We start from the raw sequence: 27,966 nt of genomic DNA, 5'->3' as shown, positions 1-27,966 counted from the left end.
CCTTAGGTCACCTACACCCATCACAAGGCTGTTCCTGAGGAACCACAGGCTGCCCTTCTGAGTCAACAAACAGCATTTGCAAAGCTTTAGAGCAACCACGTAACACTGGCTGGCAAAAAGGACAATGCTCAATATTGTGTGTGTTTGTTGTGCCAACTTTTACTAAGGACGCCAGGAACACCAGGAATTACTGAAAAACATTTTTCCACAATGGCATTTTCCTATCCATTTGCAAAGGCATTAGTCTGAAATTTACCCTTTCAGGGACAACCCCCAAACAAAACAATGCTGTGCCTTTTGCACATGTCCTTTCACCAGCAGTAACTGTGTCCTTGCAGACGCAAAGGGTGACTTTGCAAAGGGCCCAGCAAAGGTGCTGAACTGCTGGGCTCACTCTGTGACCCCCTGCCCCCTGCTAAGCTATCACATCACCCAGATGAAGGGTTGGTTTGCCCTCCCAACTCACCTGTTCAGCAGTGCCCGAGTCAAGCTCCAGCAAGGACCCTGTAACACTCCAGTCTGTCTCATTCCCTTATACAAGGAGTGACAGGGCTCAATCAAATAATTTATTTGCCAACACAATGGTCTTCAGAGCTGTGTAAAATGGCAGCCAGCCTCTTGACACTCTGGTGATAGGGTAATATAAGGATAAATATGCAACTCACTTATCAGTACTGATTTTGGGTCCTGCTTTTTCCATGGAGTCAAGAAGGGGTTACAGACAGGGCACTTGGACAACACTCTGAAGATACATTATTCCTTTACCACTCTGAGAGTAGCTTGGAGCTGCTACCAGTAAGGGGACTTATCCCAGGCCACGATAAAGAGATGGCCCTGTCCTCCTTCAATGCAGCACTTGGGACTTTCTCCCAATTTTTTTTTTTAAGGCAGGCAACTGCAACTCACAACCTCAGTGCAGAGAAGAAGGTGCATACATTCAGCTCTAACTGTCTTGATCACCTAAGGCAGCACGTCTGAGTAAGAGAAGTACAGCTCTACTTTATGATGACACACTTCCAATGCATCAACATAACACCTCCCCTTAGATCTGTACAACTGCATGAGCCTAAAATGTCACTGTGACATTCTGAGCATCTGGTTCAGCCATCTAGTCACTCACATCTCCTCTGCACTCTTCCTGCTGTTTTAGTGCTGAAGGCAGAGCAGAGGGTCTAAGAGCCAAGATTTGCTCCTAAAGACTAAAAAATGGGCAACTAGTGTCACAAATCATCACATCAAGGATTTTGTTTCCATATAAAAGGTAGGCATTAGGAAGGCAAAGAAAAGCGTATAACTTAAATTAGTTAACAGAAAGAAATAAGAATATTCTCAGCCTGGCTATGACCTGCAAGGTCACTGCACTCTTCTGTACTTTATGTTACTCAAATTGGAGCTGCTGCATCATTTGAGAGGTTTTTCCTTACATATGAAGTTGAACCATCTCTGAAATAGTTCCTGCTGAAGTTAATATCAAGTCATTCTTGTTTCCCACTGTCCCATTTTCCAATACACCACATTTCTACTCTGACAACTGGTAATTGCATGGAAGGATCCAAAACATTTTGGCAATAGATCACAAAACTCTTCAGGATGTAGGAGGAAAAATGGGATTACTCAAGAAATGGGAACACATTAGCCAGTTAACACGATCAGAAAATTGGCATTCAAAAATCATTTACAGGTTTCAAGGTCAGCATATTAAGAGGGAAACAATTCAAATGTTTAGAACTGTTTCATATTGTTGGAAAACTCCACCATGATGTCACATGTTCTTGTTTGGGTATTTATCCTGTCTGTGAGTTACTTCTGCCTTTGAACTGTGGAGCAAATCTCTGCAACACCCTGGCAGAAGTAAAACAGGGTCTGGTTCTGTAACACACACTGCTCTGTCACAAGTGGGCCCCAAGAGCCAGGAGTTTCAGCAGTCCTTTTGGAAGTCTCACCTACTCCTGGTTTTACACACCACAGGTCAAATCCCACCCACTCCCCAACCATATACACTTTAATGCTCCCAATACAACAAGAGTTCTGCTTGCAGAAATACCAGAACTGAGATGTTGGGAAATAATGGACAGACAACAGCAGAAATAACATTTTTGTAGGTTTAGTGTTTGAAATTTGTTTTACAGCTTATAATGAAATACTGTTAGAGAGTCTACATTCGTATGTTTCAGGCAAAATACAGTTTTAAAATCGTAAGGCACTTTAAGATGTCCTAAAACAAATGCTTAGATAAAAATTCAACAAGAGGGCTGGATGAGAACCCTTTCTACCCTTAGTGTTCGGGTCAGTACATGATCAATTCTCTAGTCAGGCAAGCAAGTGAAATAATCAATAGAAAGGTTTCCAAGACAGAGTTACTGCTGTATAACTGTGCACTCTGGAGCAGTCTATTTGAAGTGTCTTCAGTTGGGGAGGGAGGGCATGGTGTGAATAAGATGCATTAAAATAGTTCTTTGAACTGGGCAACAAAGATGCATTGCAAGGATTAAGTTTCATTACTTTCATTGGATTAAATTCCTTCCATTCATTATTGCCAACAAGAGTAAGGAACAAAAAGGAGCTGGTTCTCCCTTCCCTCCCCCCCACTCCCATTATAATTCAACACAAGATTTCAAAGACTTAAAATGACCAGGACAGAAGCCCATGAAACAGTGCATCTGACCACTTCAGAGTATGTTTCAATATTCATTACTGACTTCCTCAGGTCTCACCTCTTATTAAAGAAAAACATAAAAGAATTGGCAACTGTCTGAGTTGCTTCCCATTGAATTGATATTTTGCTTCTTTTTAACATGACCCCACTGTTCCCACCAAGTTCCTGCATTCAGAGCCCCACCAGCAGCCCTCCCTGGCACAGGCCTGGTGGGGCAGCAGATGAATGCAGGCAGGGCCCCAGGCCCCACATGGAAGAAGGAATGAACAACTTTGCTTTACACACTTGTGTCCCAGCTTAAGAACAGCTTCAAAAGCTGGTCATGCTGGGCTGCTGCAGCAACAAGGGGACTGATACCAAAACACTGACTGAAGATTTCACTTGAAGATGCGTCTTCAGGAGCTGAAATCTGCTAAAAACTGACAGAAAACAAACAGTGGCAAAAACACTGCCTACTTCTCAGGGCCCCTGAGAAGGGGATGGTAGAAACTAGTGCCTGTCATGCTGCGTATTTTCAAGTTGTGTCTCACCTATTTTATTGCCCAGTACATTTTCAAGTCTTTGGGGGTGAACAATTGCTGAAAAACAACTCACAGGGGCTCAATGTGTTAGGCACTACAGTATATATCTGCATCCCTAGTCCTCTCAAAAGTACCTCAGAGGGAAAAAACCTCAAACCCAACCAACCAACAATTTGTTTTTCATACAAGTTCTTGATTGTTTTAAATGCTGACCTGAATTGCACTTTAAAGCCCAGCAGCAAAAAGAAAACTTGGTAGCCATATTCAGGAATATATATAAAAAAATTTTTAAGAAACATTTATCAAGTCTAAAAATGCATAGATATCAACTGCAAAAGCTGTCAAGTTTTGACCTGGCTAGAGTGAAGAATCTGTGAAAAAACAGACTACCCTAACAGACCATATAACATTTGGGCAGAAGTGGGATGGCTGTTCAGTTAGGAAAGACACTGCAGTTAAGGACTGAGCTAAGTTAGAACCAGCCACCACTGGTCTGAACTCATCACACACAGAGGTGCTACTGTGCAAGCAGGAACTCTGATGAAATCTAGCTCTGTGAAATGAAAAAATGCATGACTTCAAGGCAGCTGCTGCTAAAGACAAGGAATGAAGGTGGTACCTCATGGCTCTGAGCTCAAAAGATCTTGAGATCTCAACTTGTGTGGCTCACTTTTGCTGGCAGGAGTGTCAAGCTCTAGATCACTCAGTTGATTGCTATGGTTACACCAGCAGGCAAGTTAAAATTGTGGCTCTGGAATCATCTTACTGTCATCAGCATTGCTGTGCCTCTGTTCACTTGGGACAGCAAGAAGTATTTAAAAGAGGAGAGGAACAAAACAGGCCACTCACTGGTTGTAATTTCACTAACAGCATGCAATTGGTTTTGTCTCAAAATCTGTAGGTTCTTCTTCCCAAGCAAACCTCATAGAATCTGCTAAAATGACATCCAGTTGCTTGGCACATACACCTCATTGTGTCTTAAAAATATACTTAAAAATACTTGGAAAGGCACAGAGAACATGGAATTAATTCCTTGTGGATCAATGCACACAGGGAATCACATGTGTGTGGGGGAACTAAGTTGCAATGATTAGCAATGGACAGGGTACTATTTTACTATCAGATAATTTCAAATTCCAGTTCTTTCCAAGGGAAACCGGGGAAATAAAGAGTTCTGTCAAGGAAATGCAAGGAATTTAACGTGCACACCAAGACGGAATGGAATATACAAAGTTTCACAGACCATGTTCTTCAGGTCACATGAAAGCAAAAATTCTAGTCTAATTAAAAAAAAAATCACTAAAGCTAGTTATAAAGAGCAGAATTATCAAAGTGCTTTAATACATAAAGTGTCAAACATAATTAAACAGGACCATTAACACAGAGCTGCCATAAGATGTTCAAAAGATATATGTGTTTTCTGAATGCAGGAGAGAAGCACAGGTTTTTAAATTATCCTTTAGGGCCAAAGTGGGTTTAGAAAGTTTTTCTTGTTCATTTCAGCTTCTTAACATGATGGTTTTGCTCTCTTCATGCATTCAAAGGCACAGTTGGATTTGCTCTATCAGAAACTGCATCAAAAGGACTGTCTACCATGAAATATTAATGAAGGAGCAGCTCTCACTGAGTGAATCACACAACAGCCTCATAAAGTAGATTTACAGATAGCTGTCAATTTGTAATATTAATTTTATAAGATATTTCTTGATGCTTAAAACTTCTAAGCTACTTTCTGCAGCTTTCCCTTAAACATAGTTTAAGATAACTGAGCGTATTATTTGAACCATCAAGGGACTGCCAAAGCTATTGCCACGAGACCAAATGCAAACAAATAAGGAAGACATTTCAAAAGCACCTTGTGCAAGAAGCCCAGATAACATGCCTTAGCCTCTCTACCAGTTTTTCCTCTCCTGTTAGGAATCAGGAAAAAAAGACATCCTCCACAGCACTCCTCTGGCTGTTTCAATTCACTGAGCTGCTATGTACCTTAGGCCCATGACCTTAAAGATGGAAAGTAACTCTACCAAGCACAGCAGTGCAAACTGTGGGGAAATGTGGCTGTTTATAAACAAAAAATGTCAATTGAGACCTTCCCTACAGTTCACAGCTATAAAAGCAGATTTGTTCCAGTAAGCTGAGACTCAAAAGTATGATACAGAGCATCACATCTGGTCCCTTGCACAGGCCTCAAGTCTGGAGTAATACCAATTATAACAGAACAAGTTGTCTGTTTTCTGAAGGCACCATAAAGACAGCAACACTTCAGGTGTAATGGGAAGAGGGAGAAGGAGGAAAAATAACAAATATTGTTAAAAGGAGACACTAAGAGCAGCTCAGTACCAAAAGGGAGAAAAAAGGTGGCTCAGTTCTATGATGGCTATAACATCTGTAACAGTACAGAAACCCTACACCTCTAGGCAAAGGAAGAGTAACCAGAGTTTGGAAAAATCTAGTCCTGAATAAAAAAAATTCAACTTTCATTTTCAGTGGATGAGTGTAAAATCTGTAACTGAGATCAAAGGAGACAGAAAGGAATCAAACTGCTATATAAAACACTGGGATCCATACATACTCACATGGCATCATTAGCCTGTTTCTGATTTACCACAGTGTTAAAGGATCTGGACAGTCTCCTTTGCTCTGCAGGACGACTGAAGTCCAGTCAAGTTTCATATATTAAAATCCTTCTGAATCCGCCAGTGAGAACAAATCCCTCTCCCAGCCCATGTGAGGAAGGGGGGCCTCCCAGCCAGGAGACATTTCTAACAACCCCAGGCAACCTACAGGCAGCATGCTACTGAGTTAGATCTCCTAAGCAGCACTGCACCAAGCAAGTCCAGGCTTGCTAAGATGTTCTGTCCCTGCATGGACTTGAGGACAATTTCCCATGAGCCCTTCAGGCTGGAGGCTCATGCTTCACCGTTCCATTATTGCTGTTCGAATCCATTTTCCTTCCCGTCCTCCCCCGCGGCCGCCCGTTATCCCAGCAGGACTTTCTGCATCCTGTGCGCGGCGACGCTGGCCTCATCCTCGGAGTCAGACTCGCTCTGGGAGGTGGAGCTCTGGGAGGCAGAGCTGTAGGGAGAGGAGCACTCTGGGGAGCACAGGTAGTGCATCAGCGGGAGCCGATACTTCCCACAGAAGTCAACGAACTTGATCTGTCTGACGCAGCTGTCGAAGTACACACCTGTGCGGGAGAGGGAACAGAAAGACATGAGACCCTGTGCTCAAACTGCACAGGGTTTCTGCCTGGAGCATATGCCTTCAGTTAGGATTTCACTGGCACTGCACTGCATTATATGTAGGAGGACAAGGGATACTGCTGGAAGAGAAGAGACCAGGATATCTCTGAAAATGTGAAATTTCTTTTCTTAATAAAAAATTCCTGTACAATTGTATTTGGTAGGAGACTCAGAACAGCACACTCTTCGCATAAAGACACAGGGCAGTTACTTCCAAATAACGCAGCAATTTCTTCTAACCATTAGGGAGAAAACTCAGGCTAGGAACTTGCAAACTTCTTAAACATCAAGTGAATTAATGCACTCTACTTTCAAACTTGTAAAACCTCTTCTACCAGCTAGCAAAAATGCATTCACAAATGGACCTTCACAGCTCTACTTTTCTTCTGCTTGAGTGAAGCCACCATGCTGAGCTTGGATGCTACTTTCCATGGCAACAGTCTTGCTGTAACACACAATTACGTTCTCTTCCTGTCACAGCAAGTGATTTTAGACGCTGACATTTTCAGAAGTTTCCAGCAGTGTTTAAAGTCCTAGCTGGTCAGGAGAAAACTTTTCTCCTGCAGTGCTAGAGCAATGCTGCAGTACTGTGCGAGTTCATAAGGCATAGTGAAAAAGCACAAAAGCACTGTTACCCAAGCTGGGCAAAACTCTTTAAAAAAGAAACTTTTCTTTCCCTCCTAATATAAGTCCCAGCCCTTCCATCTTTGCTTATGGAGCATGCTTTGATATTGTCCTGTAAGAAGACAACAGCTTGCATCATGACTGCAGGGTAAGATACTAATTAATGATTTTTTTTTCCCCTTAATCTTCTACATGCTAAATGTGCAGATCATTTTCTCTGGTTAAAGATTAAGATTGAGCCAGATTAAGCCCAAGCATTCCAGGCTGCTTTATGAAGTCCTCTCCTTCCAAGAACTGCAGGCTAGTGGTCCCAAGATAGAGCTAAACAAGTAAGTGCTAAGCACTAGAGAACTCTCCTCCTTTCCACCCAGAATGATGATCACCCTTCAGCAAGAGTGTGTGCAAAAGTTCTGCTGTCCATCACTTGCTCTGAGCTATTTCAGGGCAAGTGCATCGGAAACTTCCAATCAAAAAACCACAGTGGAATGCTGGGATGAGCTACAAAGACTCTGACAGAAGCGCTGTCTTACATTCCCATGCAAATACAGTAAACCAGCACTGCAACTCTGAATACTGCTCCTAAGTGAACAAAGCTCCTTAAAGACAAGTTTCCAGGAGACCTGGAGCCGGGGAAATACAGCCAGAATGTGGCTGCAGTGAGTAACACCTTGAACCTGAGTGAGCTTATACTGTCATGGCAAGCCAGAGGGAAAGGAAACCATAAGGCCAGAGCAGGAAGCAGAGCTGCAAAGTGAACTTACCCCCACATTTAGGATTGGGGCAGTTGCTGGCCAAGCTCAGGTAGCGGACAAGGCTCTCTGGGAGGTCGCTGGGAGCGTAGGGGACGTTGCGGGTTTTAATGGTGCGCCCAGCCAGCTCCTGCAGGCTCGGCGGGTTGTAGGTCAGGTCGCGCACAAAGCGCACCACCAGCGGGTTCCCACGCAAGCTCAGCTCGTCCAGGTGAACCAGGTTAAGGATCTCTCGGGGGAGGTAAGTCAGCAGGTTATTGTGCAGGCTAAGGGAACGCAGGGAATGCAGCCTAAGGATGGAGATGGATACCCTGTCAAGATGTGCAAGCAGAATTGCCCCACGGCTGCATTAAGCAGACCTAATTACTCTCCCAGCTCCCACCAATTTCTTCTTCTTTGTTTTCTCCCCCTTTAAAACATAAATTCATGCTAAAAGAACTGTTCTTACTCCAGTACACACAATGCACTAGAAAACTTGGCTCAGCACCAGAATACCTGCTAAAGAAACACAGTCTTAAACATGCTGCTATCCCTCTCAGTATTCCCCACACACCCCAAAAAAGGTAGAACATAAGTGCACAAACTGAGTGCTTTCAGGGGACATAACGTCTCCTTGTACCCAGCACATGCATCAAGAACAGTCCATGCAGTGCTCTGAGTAAGTCACCTGCTCTGTCTCATGCATTAAAGATGACTGCTGGGAGGGAGCCAGCCCTGGAAAGCCCCATGTTTTCATTGCTTGTGGCTGCACCACCTCACGCTGATACCACCAGATCCGAACGAGGTCAGGCCAGGCCAGCAGCAGCACAGGGGACAAGCAATTATTTTGCTTTTGGACAAGGCTTTCCCCTCTCAGGAAGCACAAAGCAATGCTCCAGCACAGGATCCAGGGCTGCTCCCAAACTTGTAAAAGTTACAAGACATTGTACTTTAAGAATAATCCCACTACACCACCAAATTCCAACTTGGAGAACTCCATGCTGCCATTCAATTGTTTTTAGGGTTACAGCTACACCTCCCATCTTCATCTCCCATCTCAGGCTACACATACAGAACTGCAGTGTCCTGTTCCTCCCTTATGAACAGATAAAGCAGTAACCTAGCCACTAGAACTGTGCTATAGGATTACACAAACACTCTGACATCCTAAGGTAAGGAATGTCAAAGGAACATAGAGACAAAAAATACAAAGACAAGACAAAAATACACACAAAAAGATTTTGGGTGAAAGGCAAAACCCACCCAGCATTCATTACTAATGCAACAGTACCATTCTTACTTCTAAAGGTAGCAATTTATCTTTTCCAAGTTGCCCAGGTACTTTTCAGGGTCCTCTATACAAATTATTAATTCACTGTAAGGTGCAATCTCAGTGATGGGTTTTTAACATAACCCTTTCATTGAGTTTTCCAGATCATATATTCATGGTTTGCCTGCAGTGCACCATGCCAAGGATGTTCTTTTTCAAATCCAGTCACATTTACACACTGAAAGACAAATAGGTCCTCCCAGGTACTTTATCTACACATACAGAAGAAGAAGTTCAAAGAGTTAATTACAGCTGGTGGCTGATGACAGTAAATACTCACTGTGCCAGCTGAGGTGGAATGCTCTGGATCTTGTTGTCACACAGAACTAGATACCTCAGAGAAGGCAGTTTTGCTAATTCAGGTGGAATTGCCGTAATGAAATTCCCTCCAAGGTACAGAAACTCTAAACTGAAAAACAGAAGAGAAAAGAGTGCATTATTTCATTAATTTCAAGTTTCCTTTAACACCTGGGTTTTCACAGCTACTGCATTTCTTAAAGGAAACTGACAGATGACTACCTATGAGATAATTTGCTGAGAGCAGGAAAAAAAGCTGAGTTGCACATCAAAATTACAACAGAGCCGCTGTTCCACAATAATGTTGAGATTTTTACCTCCAAACTCCTGCAGTCACCATTACAGCTGCAGGTAGGCACCAGACTACTGTGTATTCCTACACCAACCCCTTCTGCAAAGCTCCTGGCTCCTATTTCCAAGGATGTGCAGCCTGCAAACACAGGGTTTGCAGCACCTCCACAGATCCTGTGGCAGCCAGTGGGAGCTCTCAGTTCCAGCGGGAGTGAAGCACGAGTGCAGTGTCTCTCCCTGGAAATCCTGGCCCTGCACCAGCACTAGCTGCTCTGTGTGGAATCATCTGACTCCTTGGTGACTAACTGGAACCATTAGTCAGAGGCAGCCAGTCCCCCTTAGATACAACTCACACACCAACACCACAGCTGCAGCAGCACACAACAGCACAGGAGTGCACCTAAGTCACACAAGCACACACATGCAATTTCTCAGAGATTGATTTCACTGCTCTGAAGTCATGAAGCCCAAACCAGAAACCATAGCTGGGCTTCACTGCAGTTTGGGCCCAAATAAAAGAATCACTGGATGTCTTGTGAAAACAGTGGATGGGACACAGGAACAGAGAGAGGCACTAAATCCCTCCTGCCAGGAGTAGCCAGTATGTGCTGTGCATCTCTGCCCTTCTAGGAAGAAAAACAGGCAAGCATTCCTCTCTCATATAATAGCTTCAAGTCCCCATTCCACAGACTCAAGCAGCTTTCTTTACATGTTCTCAGATGTCTGAAAGAGGAGCAAAGGCAGGCTCAGTTTGGGTACATCTTGCTAACCACAGTCCAGCCAAGATTTTTTCCCATGTTTGAAAAGGTGGATCCCACAGTCCTGGTTCAGTATCTCCAGTACACACTCAGGCTGCCTAACTACAAAGCACCTTGGCCTTCTCTGATCCAGCAAGCATTACCCACAGGCCAGGGAAAGTAAACTCATCCAGGCTCCATCAGCCTTTCTTTAAGTATAGGTTATAACTTCCTTGGAGTAGGAGATACCTTCACCTCATCCCAGCAACTGAGAAACGCTATGGATACAAGTGGCACAGAAACACAGGAACAGAGTGCCCAAAGGACATGGTGGCCACCCAGACAAGGTCTGAGCCCTGAAACTCCGTGCCACAGCACATGTGGAGTGCAGAGAAGCTCCTTCCCGAGACTTCCCCTGGGATGGAGCAGGAGAACAGCAGGGTGAGTCTATTTCACTCAGTTCTTGCAAGAAACTTGAACCCCAGATATCCAATGACAGCATCTGCTTGGGCTACAGAGGCCACTACTGCAGCACAAATGCACTTGCCCAGCAGCAAGGACAGAATGACAGACCTTTGCAACACACCAAGAGATGCTCGCAGGGCTCAGCTTTCCCTGGATATTCCCTTATATTTTTCAAGTATGTCAAAGGCAAGCTATATAATAGAAATTGGACAAAGTGGGCAGAAAATTAAGCCTTAAACTGAATTTGATTCCATGGAAGGCAGTAACTACAGACCAAGTGGGACAGCACATTTGGAGGTTACTCTGAAGGTGTAAGGAAGTGCACAGTGAAAAACCACCACCAACTGCCATTGCTTCAAAGTAACCTTAACCTCTCTTCTACTCCAACAACTTCTATGTTGAGGGGGTAGGAGGAAGGCTGCTGTGCAGAGACCATGTCAAGGAGAGATTATTTTTAATTAACTTTTGATCCCCTAACAAAGCCCTGAGTTTTAACCAAAATTCCTCCTTCAAACCTCCATTATTTCCTGAAGTGGATTTAGGCTGCTTGGCTCTCATTAGGGACTTAACTGCTGAGTATACAATTCCATACAATTCCTAACTCCATAACAGTGCTGGAGCTCACACCAAAAGCTGTTGGGCAAGGGAATTCTAGCAATGTGGAGTTCAATATTTAAACAAAGCTTAGATGTGTATGAGTTTGCACTTCCTAGGAAAAGTGAATAATTAACTCCTCATCCTGTGTGTTTGAGGACACTAATGCCAGTAAAGTGACATGGCATAAAAAAAGCTAGGCACCTCCTACCAGGGAAGGAGAAGAGGGCACAAGTTACCCAGTAAAAATGTTTTGGGAATTCATTTCAAGGTATAAAATGGATATGTTTCAAGAGCAGCCACACTGTGCAAACTAAGTGTACAAAAACACTGCCTACAAACTTCTTACAGCTTCAAATCTGTTCTTTGTAAAGTCTGTAATGAGAACACTCAGTGATACCAGGAAGGATATAAAGACCTAACATCAGAATACAAACTGTCTCTAACTAAAAACCCACTAAATAAGGTAATTCCTTCACTGGCAACAAAATGTTTCTTAAAAAATGTTTTCTTTTTACTCATCTTCTGAATCACCTTTTTGGGGTCAGTAGACTGAAAACTCATGGGGCCCAGTGTAGTACAGCAAATTCATAATTTCCACATCAACTTATGGTATTAATTAGATGAGTAATTTATTTAAAAAACACAGGAAGGAAGTTTTGAAACAATAAAGAAACTTATTTAAAACACAGGAAAAGATATTCTTATAGCTTCCACTGAAATACTGCTCAGTGGGAAAACAAAATCTGTAACTCCCATCCCTCTAAGTACCATTTGCTAGGAAGAAGGATCTAGGCTGATGAAGGTGAAGGAATCAACAACAGCCATTGCTGCATCAAACTGAAGTGTCATGAATTGTCTGAGCAGAGCTAACCATGACACAGGAAAGGATTTTCAAGAGGCATGACCCTTTTATGGAGAGCACTGACCACAGCACTGGGATGCAGTTTGTTCCCAGCCCATCTGCTCCTGGCCTGAGACTCGTGTGCCACTCACACCGAGCCTGTATCTGGAGGCAAAGGTGATGCTGGCTCTCCAGCTGTCCTGCTCAGGGCAGGGACTTTGCTGCTCGCTAAGACAAGCAAAAGCACTGCTCAGCTCTGCCCTCTTCACACAAGAGCCTGCAGTAAGGCAACCCACAACATTCAGCACAGATTTTTGCAAGGAGACCACAGCAGGGATGGCACTGAGCTAGGTGAATACTTCTAACTAACCTTTCACACTCAGACCTAGTCCTCCTGACAATCATTAATCTGTACAGTCATTTTGATCGATCAGCTAAGGTCTTGTGAACTGCTGTGTACACAGAGGTGGAACTGGATTTTTTTCTGTACTTTCAAAATTCCAGAATCTTGAGAAAGCCAGAGATCGACTATTATGAAACAAACATAAGCTCAGCTCCAATTTTTGAAGCTAGAATGAGTGATTTACTTCCAACCTGCCACACAGGCTTGGCTGAATGAGTTTCAAGAGGGGACAAATACTAACAAAATCAATCTCAACAGAATCTGAGAAAAACCCCAACAACGATGTGACAGAGTTACTAATGAGGGTTGACACTTGCTCTCCTGCCTTTTAGCATTGTTGACAAATACACTAATAAAAGGCCACAGTCCCTTTCAGCCTCACACCCAGCAGCCCCCTGCTCAGCACAACCCACCCCAATTGCTGCCAAGAACAGCCAGCACGCTGAGCCCATCATGTGGTGCTCCTCTCTAGCTGCATATTTCACACCACTGGGCTGTAGGGTGGCAATGAAATTACTTTTACCTACTAGGAAATGAGTGGAGAAATGCTTAAACAACTATGCTCAATTCAGGGGGTGGCAGCAAAGTTTAACATGCAAAGAGACCGTACCTTCTCACTTGAGTATGTCCTTGATGTTTTCAGGTCATCATACAGCACAAATCAAATCCAAAAGCCCCCGAACATTCAGTAAATAAGAAGAGCCACTCTGAGCACTAGAGGTATTTTTTTATACCCTATCAATTAACACAGCACTCCCATAGTCATATTTCAAGGGGATAATATCTTCAGGCATAGGAGATACTCAAATTTTCAATCCACCCTGTTTCCCCACAGATGCTCCTTCGGATAAAATTTAACATCTGACATCAAACAGATGCATCTAAATAGGTAATATAAAAAAACCCAAACCGACAATGGTGCCTGAAATAGCTCCAGGTCTTTTTAAGATAAACTTTTTAGCAAGAAATTTCCAGGGCAGTTTTGAGGCTCATGCAAGGGAGGAATTTCAAAGCAGCCCACAACACACTCCTGTTAACCCTGTTCTACAATTTGCTAATTCCTGAGAGAACTGCACAGCCTTTGCTGACACGCAAATTTAAGATCAAACGGTCGTCTGAACGCTATTTGCAAAACGTTTGAAGAGGGGAAGAAGCAGGGAGACAGCAAGCAGATTTCCTAATGCTGTATCTTTATCAAAGCTCTGCTTGCCCTTTTTCCCACACTAACAGCCGTCCTTTAAGCGTATGCTTGTCTAACATGCTTAATGCTACCCACGAATGAAAGCAAACGCTCCGGTTTTCAATGCATCTAAGCCTTTACACAAACCTTGCATGGATCCAGTTGGGCGTCTGAGGGCTTTGATCCCAGCCAGGCTTTATTAGAGGAATACCAGCAAGAGGGAAAGGAACGTGCAGTGGTGTTTTCCAAGCCCTGCCTGCTCCCAGTGCTCTACAGAGCATGAGAGTACTCACCAGAAGAGTATGACTAAACTCAAAATTCCCATGGAAGACTTGAAGTATCAGCTGCATTTTGCTAAGCCTTTGAGAATTATTCATTTTACAGGACACTTGCAGGACATTTCCCCAGTCCTGCACGCTGATCATGGTAAATCTTGCACGCTTTAAGCCAAAACTCATAGCTGCACCATGAAGATCAGAGCTATGTCTGACCAGATGTGCCCTACAAATTTTGTGCCAGGATGGGCACAAGTAGATGGCCACATTTGTAACTCACCAGCTGTAATACACCTTGCCCCACAGTGCATCCCCAGCTGGATCAGCAGAGGGAGGATAGGCAGAACCAATGTGCAACGGGATCTCTCTGCAGATCACAGCTCAGGAGCTGCTGAGGGCTGTGACCCGAGTCTGAGAGAGAGTGACTGACCATAACATCTCCCACTGGGAACACAGCAAGGTCAGCAGGGAGAACTACAGAGAAGATAACACTTGTGGCTGCCTATGCTAAGCTTGTATTTTATCTGGCAACAAAGAGGAACGCAATGCAAAGAGGCTGCTCTCACATGTCTGGTGCAGTCCTCACCCTAAACTCACAGCAAGAGCACTCAGGTGTTGCACTGTACTGACACACCAGCTGACAGGAACTGGGGATGCTGGGCATACAGAAGGACCTGGCATGGCCTCACCATGATCAAGGAAAAGCCCTCAGCAGGGTCAACACCTACATTGCTCAGAAACACATGAGGCTATTGCTGGTCACACTCGATGCTTACAGTGAAACTATGATGAAAGAGCACTGAATTTTCCTAATGGAAAACATGAAGCAGAGGTTATTCATCCCTGGTGCCAGCTTGCTATGACCAGCATCATCCTGGTCACAGCATCATAGCATCATCCTACTGCCATCACCAGAGCAATCATGATCATACACTTAAGAAGCCATGCAAAGGAAGCTTCCAAGCATATTGGTGGTCCTTCCACAATAGCCTAGGAGATAACCTAGGAGTAATCAGGAACACAGCACTCACTTTCCATGCAGGATCTTGCACTGCACACAAAACATTTGTGTGGGCAAGGATGGACAGATGGCTGAAGTCAGAAGGAGCAGGACACAACAGCAGCAGGACTGGCTGTGGTTCTTATCACCAAGTTCATTACCTTGCCAAGACACCAGGAACATGCCAGGCAAGTTTCTGCACAATGACCCAAATACAGCTTGTGTGAAGTGGTGGATTTATTACCTTCCTGGTGTGCAACAACACGTGGCACACACCTCCCGTTGCAGGACGCTCACATTTGTGGTCACCAGCGTGTTCCTTCTCCTTTGGCAGCTCAGACCCATCAGCTTTCTATACTTTCAACTTTACCACATACACAGACTCCTTACTTGCTATATTCCTGGCCTTCACTAAAACTGACATGCTGTCCCTTCAAAAACTGAAACAGGAAAATATGGGGTGCAGAGGAAAGACACGAAGCTCAGTTATCAAGAGTATTTAAAAAAAAAAATTCATCACAGCTCAGACATTCCCTGGAAATCCAAGAATCATTTCTAGATTTCTGCAACTCCAGTCTGCTCTATAACCAGTGACTGGAGCAAATGGGAAGCTGCCAGGGTCACAGGAAGAGGAGAACTGCTCATCTCAGGAACTCTAGTAGCAGCAGGAGGAACTTGATCAGTAAGAGTGCTGCCTGCATTCCCCTGTGATCTCAGAGCCCCTAAGATAAAAGAAAAATCTCTTTTTATGAGATACTGCACATGGAAAAAGGGTCAAGGTCTTGGCTTGTCAGCAACAGCAAGACTGGCATTTGCAGACTGAGCTCTGAGGTTAATAGAAGCCACAACACCACGTCCCACCTCCAAGTTCTAGAGCTCAGAAACTAACAGAGGTCTCCGTGTCGCTGTGCTGTAACAGCTGGCTCTGCTCTGTCCTTGCTCAGACTCATTTCACCCACTTCCACCACAAGCACGCTCACACTGAGGACACCTCTCTCGTCAGCAGGTAGGAGCAGAGTCTGGCAGCAGTTTCTCTCCAGAATGCACTTTCTATGTTTTTGGGAAGGGTCACTGGTTATCTGGGTCCCAATGAATAGATTCAGCAGGCCCTCTGGAGGAACAACACATTATAAAGTGCTGTTTTCTCCCGGTGCTGGCAAAGCCATGGGCAGCTCCCTTTCATGACTTAAACAGTCCCAGACACAGAAGTCACTGATGGCAGAGTGCTAAAGAAGCTTACAGTCCCGGTGGGGCACAGATTTGCTATCTTGAGCTAAAGTTCAATTATATTGTGTTGCCATGTTAGCAGAAGTTCAATGAGGTAGCAGTGGTGACGTGGGCAGCAGACAGAAGCTGTGTCTACGTGTAACTTTTCAACCCCACACGTCACTTTGCAATGATGAACAGACAGTTCAACAGCTTTGTTTGCATTTGCTCTCTCCAAATTCTCCTGCTGGGGGTTCCAGCATGACTGGTCCAAGAAAAGCTGCAGGACAGGACAACAGGGAGCCCTGCTCCAGGGCAGGTCAGAGGAACAAAGCAGAGTGACAGAGGTGCAGTGTGGAGCACAGGTCACGGCCTGCCGGGGCACCGTGTGCGGCGCTATGCAGCCCAGTACCTTCCTGGGATGTCCCAGAAAAACAGCAGGGCTGAGGTTTGCTTTCTTGGGAAAAAAAAGGAAAGAGAGAGAAAAACCCACAACACACAGAGACCATAGAAACAGCAGCAGGGAGCCTCTGACTCAGAGGTGGGAGCAACTATCAGATCCCAACCACATCCTGGATGCTATCAGACATGCTATGGAGACAATGTGGATCATCTTCCTCATGCTGCCCTCTTCCATTGGCCTCCCCTCCCTCCCCTCATTTCCTTTTTCATCCCTCAAGCATCTGTTCCCAGACAGAAAAAAGCTGAGTTTCCTCTTCCTCATGACAACCCCAGCCCAGGAGGTGTCATAACTCTGCCAAGGATATGGGCATTCTCCATCACTCAAAATGTCTCATGGCATCTCTCAGCCCAGACAGCTTAATCCAGAATCACTTCAAATCCTTAACAGGTGCATGCTGTGATACCTGGACAAAAGCTACAAACCCAATTGCATTATACTGCAGCAGACAAAACCTTTCCCCAACAGCACTCAAGCAGTTGAGGTACATCCCACCTACGCCATGGGAGACATCACTCCACACAAAACATTCTGTGCTTCCGCTGGATGCAGCTCTGCTGAGCCATCAGAGTGAATCCAGGTATTCAGGGTCAAGGGTGCTGGAATTTGCATGAGAGAGGCTGCTTCTAGCAAGTCCCTTGGCAAAGAGCTGGAACAAACAAAGGTCAGATCCAAAGTCTTAGCAGAGACCCACACAGAGGCCAGCCTGGGGCTTGGGAACGCAGCAGAACACACTGAGGTGCCTGTGTCACTTAAGCCAGAACAAGCATCGCGCTTGCCCAGGAGGACACCAGGCTTCAGGAGTAGCCAGCCCAGGCCTATGCAGGCAGGCAACACCCTGTGCTAAGGCCTGTTCCCACCCCAGCTGGGATGGCAATTGCTGTGATTCAGCCACAGGTTTCTGTATGACCAGCCTGCAGCGGCTGGACACAGCCCCAGAGCCAGAGGTACCCCCGTACCTGAGCACAGCCTTGGGTCTGTCAGATCTACATGAGCCAATGGGTTGAGAGAAACATCACAAAACCCCACCCATGACAGCAAGCCCCCAGTGGGACTGCAGCTGTATGGGCAGAAAGGCCCTGTTGTTTGATGAGCCACAAACACATTTCTATCCTCCTGAGCAACCCATCGTGCAGCCATGAGCTGCAGGACACATGGGGTTTATCCTGCTGTCACCCAGATGTGCTGGAGAGGAAAACCACGGACAGCCTTCCTCATGCCAACACCCACATCAACCACACCATCACTGCACCAGGGCAGCCCAGGGACTGGGCAGTGCCAGAGGCACCCAGTTTGTGAGCACAGAAGGCCCAAAGTCACCCGAGGAATACACGGGATCGGCTGGGTTGGAAGGGACCACATAGCATGTCATCTGTTCCAGCCTCCCTACTCAAGCAGGGTCACCCCAGAGCACACGGCACAGAACTGTGTCCGCTGGAACACCTTCAGTGAGGGAGACTCCACAACCACTCTGGTTCCAGTGGTCGGTCACCCCCACATTAAAGTTCTCTCTCATGTTCAGGAGGAACTTCCTGTGCATCATCATTTTCTGCCTGCTGCCTCTTGTCCTACTGCGTGGCACCACCAAAAAGAGCCTGCCTTCCATCCTCAATGCCCACCCTTTAGATACTTTAATATATATGTAGGTTGATGAAGTAAAGAACGTCCTGGAGTTTTGGTAACTCAACATGACGCAGAGGAAGAGCCACGTTAGCGGCTGCAGTGCTGGGAGGCACCTGAGGCTGGAGAGAACCGACCCTCTGAGGGGGAGCTGGCAGTAACCCCGGCCGGGCTTGCCGAGGCCGTCCCTGTTCCCGCGGGGCCCGTCCCTCACCTGTGGAGCTCCTGGATGTCGGGCGGGATGCCGTGGAGCCGGTTGCCGCCGAGGCTGAGGCTGCGCAGCCCGCGGAGCTGCAGCAGCGCGGGGGGCACCTCGGAGAAGCGGTTCCCGCTGAGGTTGAGGACGCGGAGGGAGCGGGCGAGCGGCGCCTGCTCCAGCCCCTTGGGCAGCGAGCCGGGCCCGCCAAGCCGGTTGTTCTTGGCCAGCAACGTGTGGAGGCACGGCAGGGACAGCAGCTCCGTGCCCATCTCCGTCAGCCCCGTCCCGCTCACGTCCAGCACCTCCAGCGCCGGGAACCACTGCGACAGCCCGGCGGGCAGCGGGCCCGACAGCCGCCGCGGCGACAGCACTAGCCGCCGCGCCTCCGCGCTGCGCCGCGCCGACAGCTCTGCCGCCAGCGCCGGCTCGGGCTCGGGCTCGGACTCCGGCTCGGGCTCCGACTCCGGCTCCATCGCCTGCTCCGGTCCCGGCTCCAGCTCGGGGCTGTCCCCGCCAGCCGCCGCCATCCCGCCCGCACTGACCGACGGCCCCGCGCGTCACGCCGCCCCGGCCCGCCCCGGAACCTGCATAGCCCCGCCACCCCCGAGCGTCATGCTCGATCCCGGGCGCGCCGCCGGCCGAGGCCACAGCCAGGCGAGCGCTCTTATGCAGGTTGCGGGGCACCTGCGGGTGGGCGGGGAGGGATGGGGAGCGTTCAGCGGCCCCGGAACGAGCATGGGCGCGGGAGGGCGGCGCGCAGGCGGGGCGGGAGGCGGCCCCATGGCGGGGGCGGCCCGGGGGTCGGGGCTGCTCCGGTGCCGCTGCTCGGTCCGGCCTGGCCTGCTGGGCTGATGCCGAATCGCCGGCTGGGAATGCCACCTCCTCCCTGCCAAATGTTTTACTCCGAGCTCGGGACACCAGAGCTGCCAAGTGTAAAATTAAACCATAGCCTTTGTTCTGGCCCTCTTGGTCATCCTGCGAGCCCGAAGGAGAGGCGCTGCCTCAGCCCGTGTACTCCATGGCCTCTCCTTTGTGCAGCTGGTGGGGGAGCCCGGCCTAGCATTCCTGGTCAGCGGGTATTTTGTCCAAGGGTTGATCTGCTTTGGTCCCTGCAGAACAGGGAGGTTGGAACTGAGCATCTTTGAGGCCCCTTCCAACCCAAACCATTCTGTGGTTCTGTGAGCTGCTGCCGTGGAGCACCGAAAGGGAGGCACTCCCAGTGCGTGTCCTTGCCTGGATGCGAAGCGACAGCTTTGGCCTTGAGCGGGGGCATTGGCTGGAGTTAATCCGTCACACACGAGTCTGCCAGGCGAAGCTGTCTGACGCTCGTCACTGATCGACATGGGGCTGACCCCTGTTGTACCAACATATGCAAACAGGCAGGTCGGGATCGGTGATTTCAGTTCATTGCTCTTTGAACGCAGGGTGACATCGCTGTAGTCAGTAATCCGAAGAAGAGGCAGCAGCCATGTGTGATAACAATGAGAAGATTCGCAACTCAAGGGAACTTTTGCCTCGACTAAGTTCAGGCTTAAGAAGCAGACTTGCTTCTTTGTAATGCATAGAGAAGCCAAAAAGAAGGGAATAGCAATCTCCCACCTACTCAAAACACTTAATGTACACAAAAGTCTTCATCATCTTAGACTGAAAGAAACACAAACAAAATCACAGTTTGCAGGTACCAGCCAGGAGTTTAAAACGTGTGAAGTAGCAACAATGCTGATTTCAAAGGTGTCTAGAATACTATGGACAAAACCGATAGTCCACTTGTCCTTCCTTTGGTGCTCTTATAAACTCTGGATTTTATCACCACAATATTTTGACATGACAGCTCCTGTTGCTGAGACGAGGAGGTTGTCTATGCCCAGCCTTCAAGAAAGTGTGCCACAGTGGGTAGGAATGAACAGGTCAATTTCCATTGAACTCCTTTCATTTGTTTTCCAAGAGTCTGTGGATTCACAAGTATGAGCCCTGATGTGAACTCAGAGATAGCTGTAGAACAGACACCTCACCAGTATTATTAACTTCTTATCAACATAATTTTCCCCACTTTACAAATACTGTGCTGTTCCAGGACAGTTTATGTAAGCACAAGAGTAAGGTCATCTGGATTTTGCTCTTGTCTTTTGTAGTGCTTTAAGCCTGGTTCTCCTCAAGGTGTGTCCTGTAACATGGTTCAGGACTGAGTCTTATTATAGATCTGTCTGCTCCTGTCTTCAGAGCTAAAGTTAATAAATACCTTACAAATGCAGTTCAGTCTCTTGATCTATCACTTAAATAGCCTATTTCTCAACCTGAAGCTTAACAGCACTGGAGAATTGTGATTAAGGGTATAGTGCAGTAATTTAATACTCAGATATGCACAACTCCATAAACAGGTCAGAGTTTTTCCCAGGCCTCTACAAGCAGCGGGCAACAGAATTTTTGCTTTTCCTCTCTCCCACCTGAAAACCACTTTGCTTCAGTAAATATGCATGGAGCACAAGGCAAAATATTTGTAGTGCCACCTAGCTAAATTTGTGGCTGCTGCTTCCATTCATTTCTTCTTAAAATCCTGGGGAGTCCTCACAGTAGAAATTGCAGTAATAAAGCAGCCTTACTTTGCAGTTGAGCAGTGAACGGGCAGGGAATGCCACAGAAGAATTGCATGTGCAGCAGCTGGTCCATGCTAAAGAGGCCATTTGGTGTGAAAAACAACATGGAAGAGCCAATGTTTGTGAGTTGTTTGGTTTTCTTTTTTAAACAGCTTTGGAAGGAGCACACCAAGTGGAACAAAGCAAGGCAGCTTTCTCTTCTGTCAGACCATTATCTGCACAGAAGCACTGACAGCAGTGGCATTGCTGGGAAGGTGAATAAATAGTAGGGCACATCCTCCTGTCATACACCACCACTGAAGGCTATTTCACTATTCAGTCACATTTTCAAGGCCTTTAGTTATTGTTTTTGCTTGCCTATGGGTTTTTTCCACCTGATTCCCCAGCTGTAAAACAGAAACAGTCATGTCTTACATTTGTCCAACACACTGAGATCTGTGTATGAGTGTGCAAAGACAGATTTTTTTTTTTTAAACAAGTTGTGTGGCTTGTGAAAAATAAACCAAACAAGTGTTATTTTTAAAATTTTGTTTCATTTATTTGGCAGTAATATCCAAACCCCCCTGCTTCAAAAAAATTACAAAATCAAGTAAAATAAGTGCACTAAGGAAACCTACGGAATACTGATAAATTTCACACACATACAGGAGGGAATATAAAGGGAGGAGTGGGACTTTTTTTGTTTGTTGCTTAAATTTGGTTTTTTGGGAAAAACAAAACAAAACACCTTCCCTGCCCCTTGTAGTCTGTACAGCAATCATCCCAGAGGGCAATGGCTGAAATTCAGCACTTCCTTCCCCAGCAGCCTGCAGGAGTTAGTGAGTGATCAGCCTGCAGAAGCCTGAGCATTGCTCAGTCTGGGCTGCCGAGGTGTTTTGGTCCCCTTTGAGAACTGCTGCCCTTAGAAGGGGCTCCACTTTCCACCACGTCCCTTTGTGGGGCACAAGGAGGAAGAGGCTCCAGAGGCAGCAGCAGCAGCCCCTTGCAGAGGCACTGTTGCTGCACTCCCAGCTGCTGCCCTAGGCTACCCTGGGATCTGTTGTATGGCTTCTCGGAGAGCTCCGCTTGCCGGAGACCGCAGCCCGTCCCTCCGCCCTCAGTGCAAGAGCAAGCTCTGTAAACCTCAGCTGCCAGCACACATCTCTGGCTGCCCCAGCAGCCACCCCCATCCACACGGCTGCACAGCCACAGCAGGCAAGAGGGGACAGAGAACACGGCACAGTGCAGCCTACAGAAGCCCTGAAGCCGTGCATTCACCTTCCCTTCCTGCACGTGCTCTGGTTTTCACAGTTGGAGATATTCCTGATGGAACAAGATGTTATCCCTGTCCAGGGAAAGCCTTTAAGGCAAGCTGTTGTGTTTTCTCTAAGGCACTTTAACAACCCAAGCTGGAAGGAAGTGATCTGGGAGGCACTAACTACCTTTTAGAGCAGGGCTGGAATAAAGCAAAACATTATTAACAATGTTCCTGTGACTCCAGATCCAGCACATGAAGCCCTTTCGCTCATACTCTTGGGAAGGAGCAAGCCTATGCCTAATGGTGCTCCTATTTCACCAACCACTTCTTCCAGTGCCACCAGAACACAATTATTCTGTCCCAGTGTAGCATTGTCCACATTACCCTCAGCTCACATGGACTCATTCCTCTCACCTTCACAGGTGACAGCTACTCAAATCCTCTCAGGTCCTCATGAGAAAAAAACCAAAAAAACAGTCTCCTGTATTTATGATACCAAATCCTCAATGCCAGGGTACATTATAGTTCTCACTGGAAAAGTGGCACGATGTCAAAGTTAATGGAAGTCCTCTGGCTTCACATCAGGAAAACAGCTCAAAGACCAGCCAGCCTTTAACCCATTTGGTTCATGGGAAAGAGCACAGGAGGGACCAAGCTTTCTTCTTTTCCTATACTTCTAGGTACCAGTTCATTCCTCCTCTTTAAGGAAAGCACTGTGCAAGAAGGGGAGGTTGGGACTCAAGTCCTGCTGATCTTCACTCAAACTGGACATGCTTTTGGAGATGCAAGTGGAATTTTGCTTGAGCAAGCAATAGGGGCTGCAAGATACACAGCAACAACTGCTGAAGTTGCTCACAAACAGAAAGATGGAAGTCACAAGTAGTGGATCAGGGCACATGCAACTGCTTGGGAAGCACAGCACAGGCATGAAGGGAACATGGATGTTCAGGTGTGCATGAAGTACATTTGACAACTGCATAAGAAAATCAGCTGAGCTTCAGGCTACAGAGGTGACTATCAACAAAAGAGCATTTCATTTACATGTAGGATCAATGCTCTGAGAAACATGTGGGATGAAACTGACCTACGAAGGAATGTGAGAGCACTCAAAGGTGGTCTGATAATGACATTGAGAAATGTGTCAGTAATGAGGCTTCCAGCCCTGACTCCAAACTCATACCTGGAATCAAAGAATAACGCTGCTGCCTCACCCCAGAGGAAGATGAAAAGCCCAAGATGATGCCAACAGCACAACTAAACAGTTTTCTGCCTAGTTAAGCTTTAAGATACTGTACTAATGGGATTGCCTGGTCCCTCTGTCTCTAGACTGCTTTGAGCAATTTAGAGAGGCACGAGCACAGACTTTGAGCACATGGTCAATGCTAGCTACAAGAGTGAGAGCTAGAGAGCTGCAGTGGCAATCTGTGTCTGGTGAAACTAATTACATCCAACCCTGTCTCTCCTTCCCACGAGGGACACTGCTGTCCCCCAGCTGGGAAATACCCTGTAGTGCAAGGCTCACAATTTGCCTGTGGTGTTTGTGGCAGCTGAGCACAGTGCAATACAAACTGTGCATGGGCATTACAGCACTGTCAACAACAAAAACCCACATGCTGGGTTTTCTTGAAAGGTCTAGAGCTACAAAACATACAAAAGCTGAATCACTACCATAGGAAATAAAATAATAAAAAACCCGAAACAAAAAATAAAGGGGAGTCAGCATGAGAATGTGATAAGAAAAAAATATGATAGCACCTCTAAGGAGGGGGCAGGGAGAGAAAGAGTGAGATGAGGTCAAAAGGAACCATGTTGTGTTGGAGCCCACAGTGTACTGGAGGAGCTGCTGGGGACGGTCTGGTGGAAAGCAAGGAGGAATGTGCTGGACTTATGCCAGCATGGCACCACGAGTCCCAGGTGTCACACCAGGCTGATTAACTTTGAGGAGCTCGAAGCAAAGGGTAAGGTCCTTGGATAGTGGTGCCCTGCAGCACACGTGTTCAGCCACAAAACTGCCAGGCCTGTATCTCTGCAGCCAAGGGTGGTGCTGACAATTGTATTGACTGAAAGCTTTTCTATCCAGCATTGACCTCCATCCTTTCCCCAGATCCAGAGGAACAAGAAATCCCTGTTAGCTTTTGGAGGGAGCAGCTCTCTGCTCTGGGGATGGGCCCCAGAGGCTGCTCTAAGTCACTCCCAGCCTTCCAAGGTCCCAGCAATGAAGCTCCCTGAACAGGTGGGCTCTGCTCCCCTTTCCTGGCCCCATTCTTTGTGTATTACAAAACAAATAACCCATCGCTATACATGTAAATATCTGTGACTGGGCAACTGTAGCAGACACTTGTGCATACTGAGATCAGCACTGGAGGACAGGATGGCAGGTTGGGCCCATCCTCCTGGGCTCCTCCGCTGTGGAGGCCCCTTACATCTCCTTGGTGCTCATTCTCTTGGTCTTCTCAGCCGTCTCCTAGAGAAAAGAGAGCACAGAAATGAAGCTCTGCACCGACACAGCAATTGGTAGTGCTCTGAAGTCTTTGATCCATCCACAGACGGTGCCAACAGTGTGGATGGATCAAAGACTTCAGAGCACTTTTGTATCTGAAAGCCCCACACCTGATCTTGTCCCCACAGGCAAGACATTTACTCTGCTCCTCCTTCTACCTCTTACTCCCTTCTACTTCTAGAAGTCTCCAAGTGACAGAAACAGAAGGAACCCATCTGGCAAGGGGAGGCTCAGTGCAAGCAGACCTTCCCAGCTTCACGCTGACCTGATGCTTCTGCAGTTCCTGAACGTATCTGGCCATCTCCTCCTCAGTCAAGTCTTGATCAGGTCGGTGTCTCTGAGCAGGCACCTTCTCATTCCTCCCTAGAAGCAGAAATGGAGTTTAGTGTTTCACAAATAGGGGATGCAAATTTCAGATGCTGAACCATGAAGAACAAAGAGAGGCAGGTCAGGCACAGCATCCCTCAAGCTGAGGAAGCCTTTGCTGGAGGATGGTATGGCTTGGCTTCTTAGAAAGAGAACAGGCCTTGTGGCTGCCTGGGACTTCACAACTTGGATGTGCGGTCTGTCCCTGTCTCTCCCTCCCATGTGACTGATAATAAAGCCACGTAGAAGAGGCTGCATATTATTGAAAAGAAACACCTATAATTAGCTCAAACATCTTGGCCTCTTGAAGGGAATAAATGGAAGCTCAGTGTAACCTATTAGCTCAAACATCTTGGCCTCTTGAAGGGAATAAATAGAAGCTCAGTGCAACCTAAGTACAATAACTGAAGTACAATAACCTAAGTACAATAATGAAGAGGTAATTTTACTCAATGAAGATGTAACTTGCTGATGTGTTTGATCTGATTCTTCAGTTTCATTATTCCTCTAACAATAGCCTCTAACTCCTCTGCTGCTCTGACATGGGCAGAAAGTCAAGGAATTGTTATGCCATTGCATGCTTTTGTCATGGATGTAGGGAACAAAGTAGGCACCAAGAACAGGTGTTGCATAGCAACTTTGAAGGTTGTTTCTGGGGAGGCAACAAAAAGAGTATCTCATTCTGTTGCTTAATCTATGACACCTACATGAAACTCCTCTGGCAGCTCTATTAATACAACAGTTGTCTTTTCTCAGGTGAGTTCCTGCTGCCACAGCTATGTCTGAGCTGAGGTGATCCTGAAGCCTCTGCTGCAGAAGATCAGATAAACAGGAAAAGCTCTGTACGCACTGCTGCTGTTTCCCTCTCCTACTCTGCCCAAGCTATAGATCTGAACCAGTGTACTCCTGGTAGGTCCCACACAGCACTGAAATAAAGCTCCTGCAAGGGCCTGGTTTCTAGGGAAGAAGGATATAAAAATGCAGCAAGGACTGAGTTTCTAGGGGAGAAGGCCAGAGAAATGCAGCACCATGCTGGGAGGATGGATGTGGCTCCTTGGGAAGGACCCATACATTTGCCAACACAGGGAAAAGGTGGAATTCCACTGGCCCTGAACTATGTGTGAGAAGGTGAAACAGAGAGCTGTTGTTCACAACTGCACCACGACCTCTCACAATTGTACCTGGCTGGGCAAGTTTAAGGGCCTTCCAAAAGAGGAACAAACAACCCTCCCTTACTATAGCACCATCTCCCTTCATCAGCATTATTCTACAGTTTTTGTGGCAAGAAGCTAAAGTGCTTTCTTGGCATTGGATGAAGGTTCCTATATCCCCTCTTGATCAAGACAGGATCTTAGATCCTGTTTTACAAATTCCATAAATGCAGATACAGTGAGGATATAGACACATATCCTGACTTGCTCACGCCTACACGTACAGTAGCAGCCAGTGACCTATTTGTTTTGCACCAGCAGGATGCAGAGTAGCTCCAGTCTGGAAGATTTAGTGCTGAATTTTCATGACACCAAATCCAAACTACAAACCCCATCAGCATTGCCCTGAGCCCAGTTACATAATTTCTGACCTCTGGAACAGTACCAGCTTGGGTTTGACTAACATGGAACAAGTGAGGGTTATGCAGAAACCAGCCATGGAGAAGCTGAGGAAAAGCTGGAGAGAGAAGAACCCTGGATAGCTGGTGCCTTTGAAAGGACACAGTGAGAATTCTTTTGCCCAGACCCACACACAGTAACTTTCTGGGGAGCATACGGACCCTCGCACGTCATTGCGGTGCACACCCAGTTCCCACAGGCGCAGACGCAGCGGTTGCACTCCACCTGGGTCTCTGCTCCGTCCTCATAGGTCTCATCTTCCAGGGCACACTCTGAAGAGGCACAAAACAAAGGCAGGGCTTGTGAGAGCGAGCAGGCTAAAGGCAACATACTTTGGAGATGCCTTGGTTGAAGGGGAAGCCTTCCTTCCCCCAACCATCAGAAGTTTCCTCATGACTAAAATATTCATGTTGAATTTGGTGAGTGAAATCAGCCAAAATATAATTTGGGAAAGTCAAACCCTTTGTTTTTCTTCATCAGAAGAACAAGTTTCAATTTCTCAATTCCAAATGAAATCTCAGTGTTGGATTTGTTTGAATTTCCTTATTTGTTACACAAAGAAAAGAACCCCTGAAATGAAAGCTTGGGTTATTCTGATCTAGGTGAGGATAAGTTGGTGAAATGATTTGGAAGGATAGTGAACTTTGAGATGGTCATCAGGGAGGCTCTCTGTGTGAAAGGCAGAGCATAGCAGGACTTTGGTCTGGTCTGACTTTCCTAAGTTATCTGGCCATGAACTCCTCACATGATTGACCTCTGCACTGTTAAATACATGCCTTGATCTTACAAGCATACCATACCCATTCAACCTATGTCCTTGCTTCTAAAATCCAAACCTTTCTTATTACAAGAGCTGCAGGAGCTCTGGGACAGTAAAAGCAGTACTCTCAACAATGCAGGGACAAAGAGTGCTGTTGGAAAAGAGGCAGGCATATATTAAAATTATCTCTGGCTGTGGAGTTACAGCACCCGATGTCTGGCCTGAAG

The 27,966-nt window shown here is 46.6% G+C and overlaps 2 protein-coding genes across 2 annotated transcripts in view; both read right to left on the bottom strand.

The window, feature by feature from the left end:
• Positions 1-2,088: 2,088 nt before the first annotated feature.
• On the bottom strand, positions 2,089-19,199 carry LRRC58 (leucine rich repeat containing 58). The gene is made up of 4 exons (XM_054269746.1): positions 18,688-19,199; positions 9,382-9,510; positions 7,805-8,082; positions 2,089-6,364 (listed from the first exon to the last, which is right to left on the bottom strand). The coding sequence occupies exons 1-4, from the start codon at positions 19,197-19,199 to the stop codon at positions 6,156-6,158; spliced, it is 1,128 nt and encodes a 375-aa protein (XP_054125721.1). The 3' UTR covers positions 2,089-6,155.
• A 3,041-nt stretch (positions 19,200-22,240) lies between these two features.
• FSTL1 (follistatin like 1) overlaps positions 22,241-27,966 on the bottom strand; it is a 52,798-nt gene continuing 47,072 nt past the window's right edge. The window contains exons 9-11 of the mRNA XM_054269792.1: positions 27,141-27,251; positions 25,269-25,366; positions 22,241-24,967 (exon numbers count right to left, since the gene is read on the bottom strand). Of these exons, the coding sequence (XP_054125767.1) occupies positions 24,923-24,967; positions 25,269-25,366; positions 27,141-27,251 (254 nt within the window). The 3' untranslated portion in view covers positions 22,241-24,922. The remainder of the gene's footprint in view (positions 24,968-25,268; positions 25,367-27,140; positions 27,252-27,966) is intronic.

Source organism: Melozone crissalis, unplaced genomic scaffold, assembly GCF_028551555.1.
Source record: "Melozone crissalis strain CALT ecotype California unplaced genomic scaffold, PUWL_Pcris_2 ptg000008l_1, whole genome shotgun sequence".
NCBI lineage: Eukaryota > Metazoa > Chordata > Aves > Passeriformes > Passerellidae > Melozone > Melozone crissalis.
This window is presented reverse-complemented; position numbering and strand designations above follow the sequence as displayed.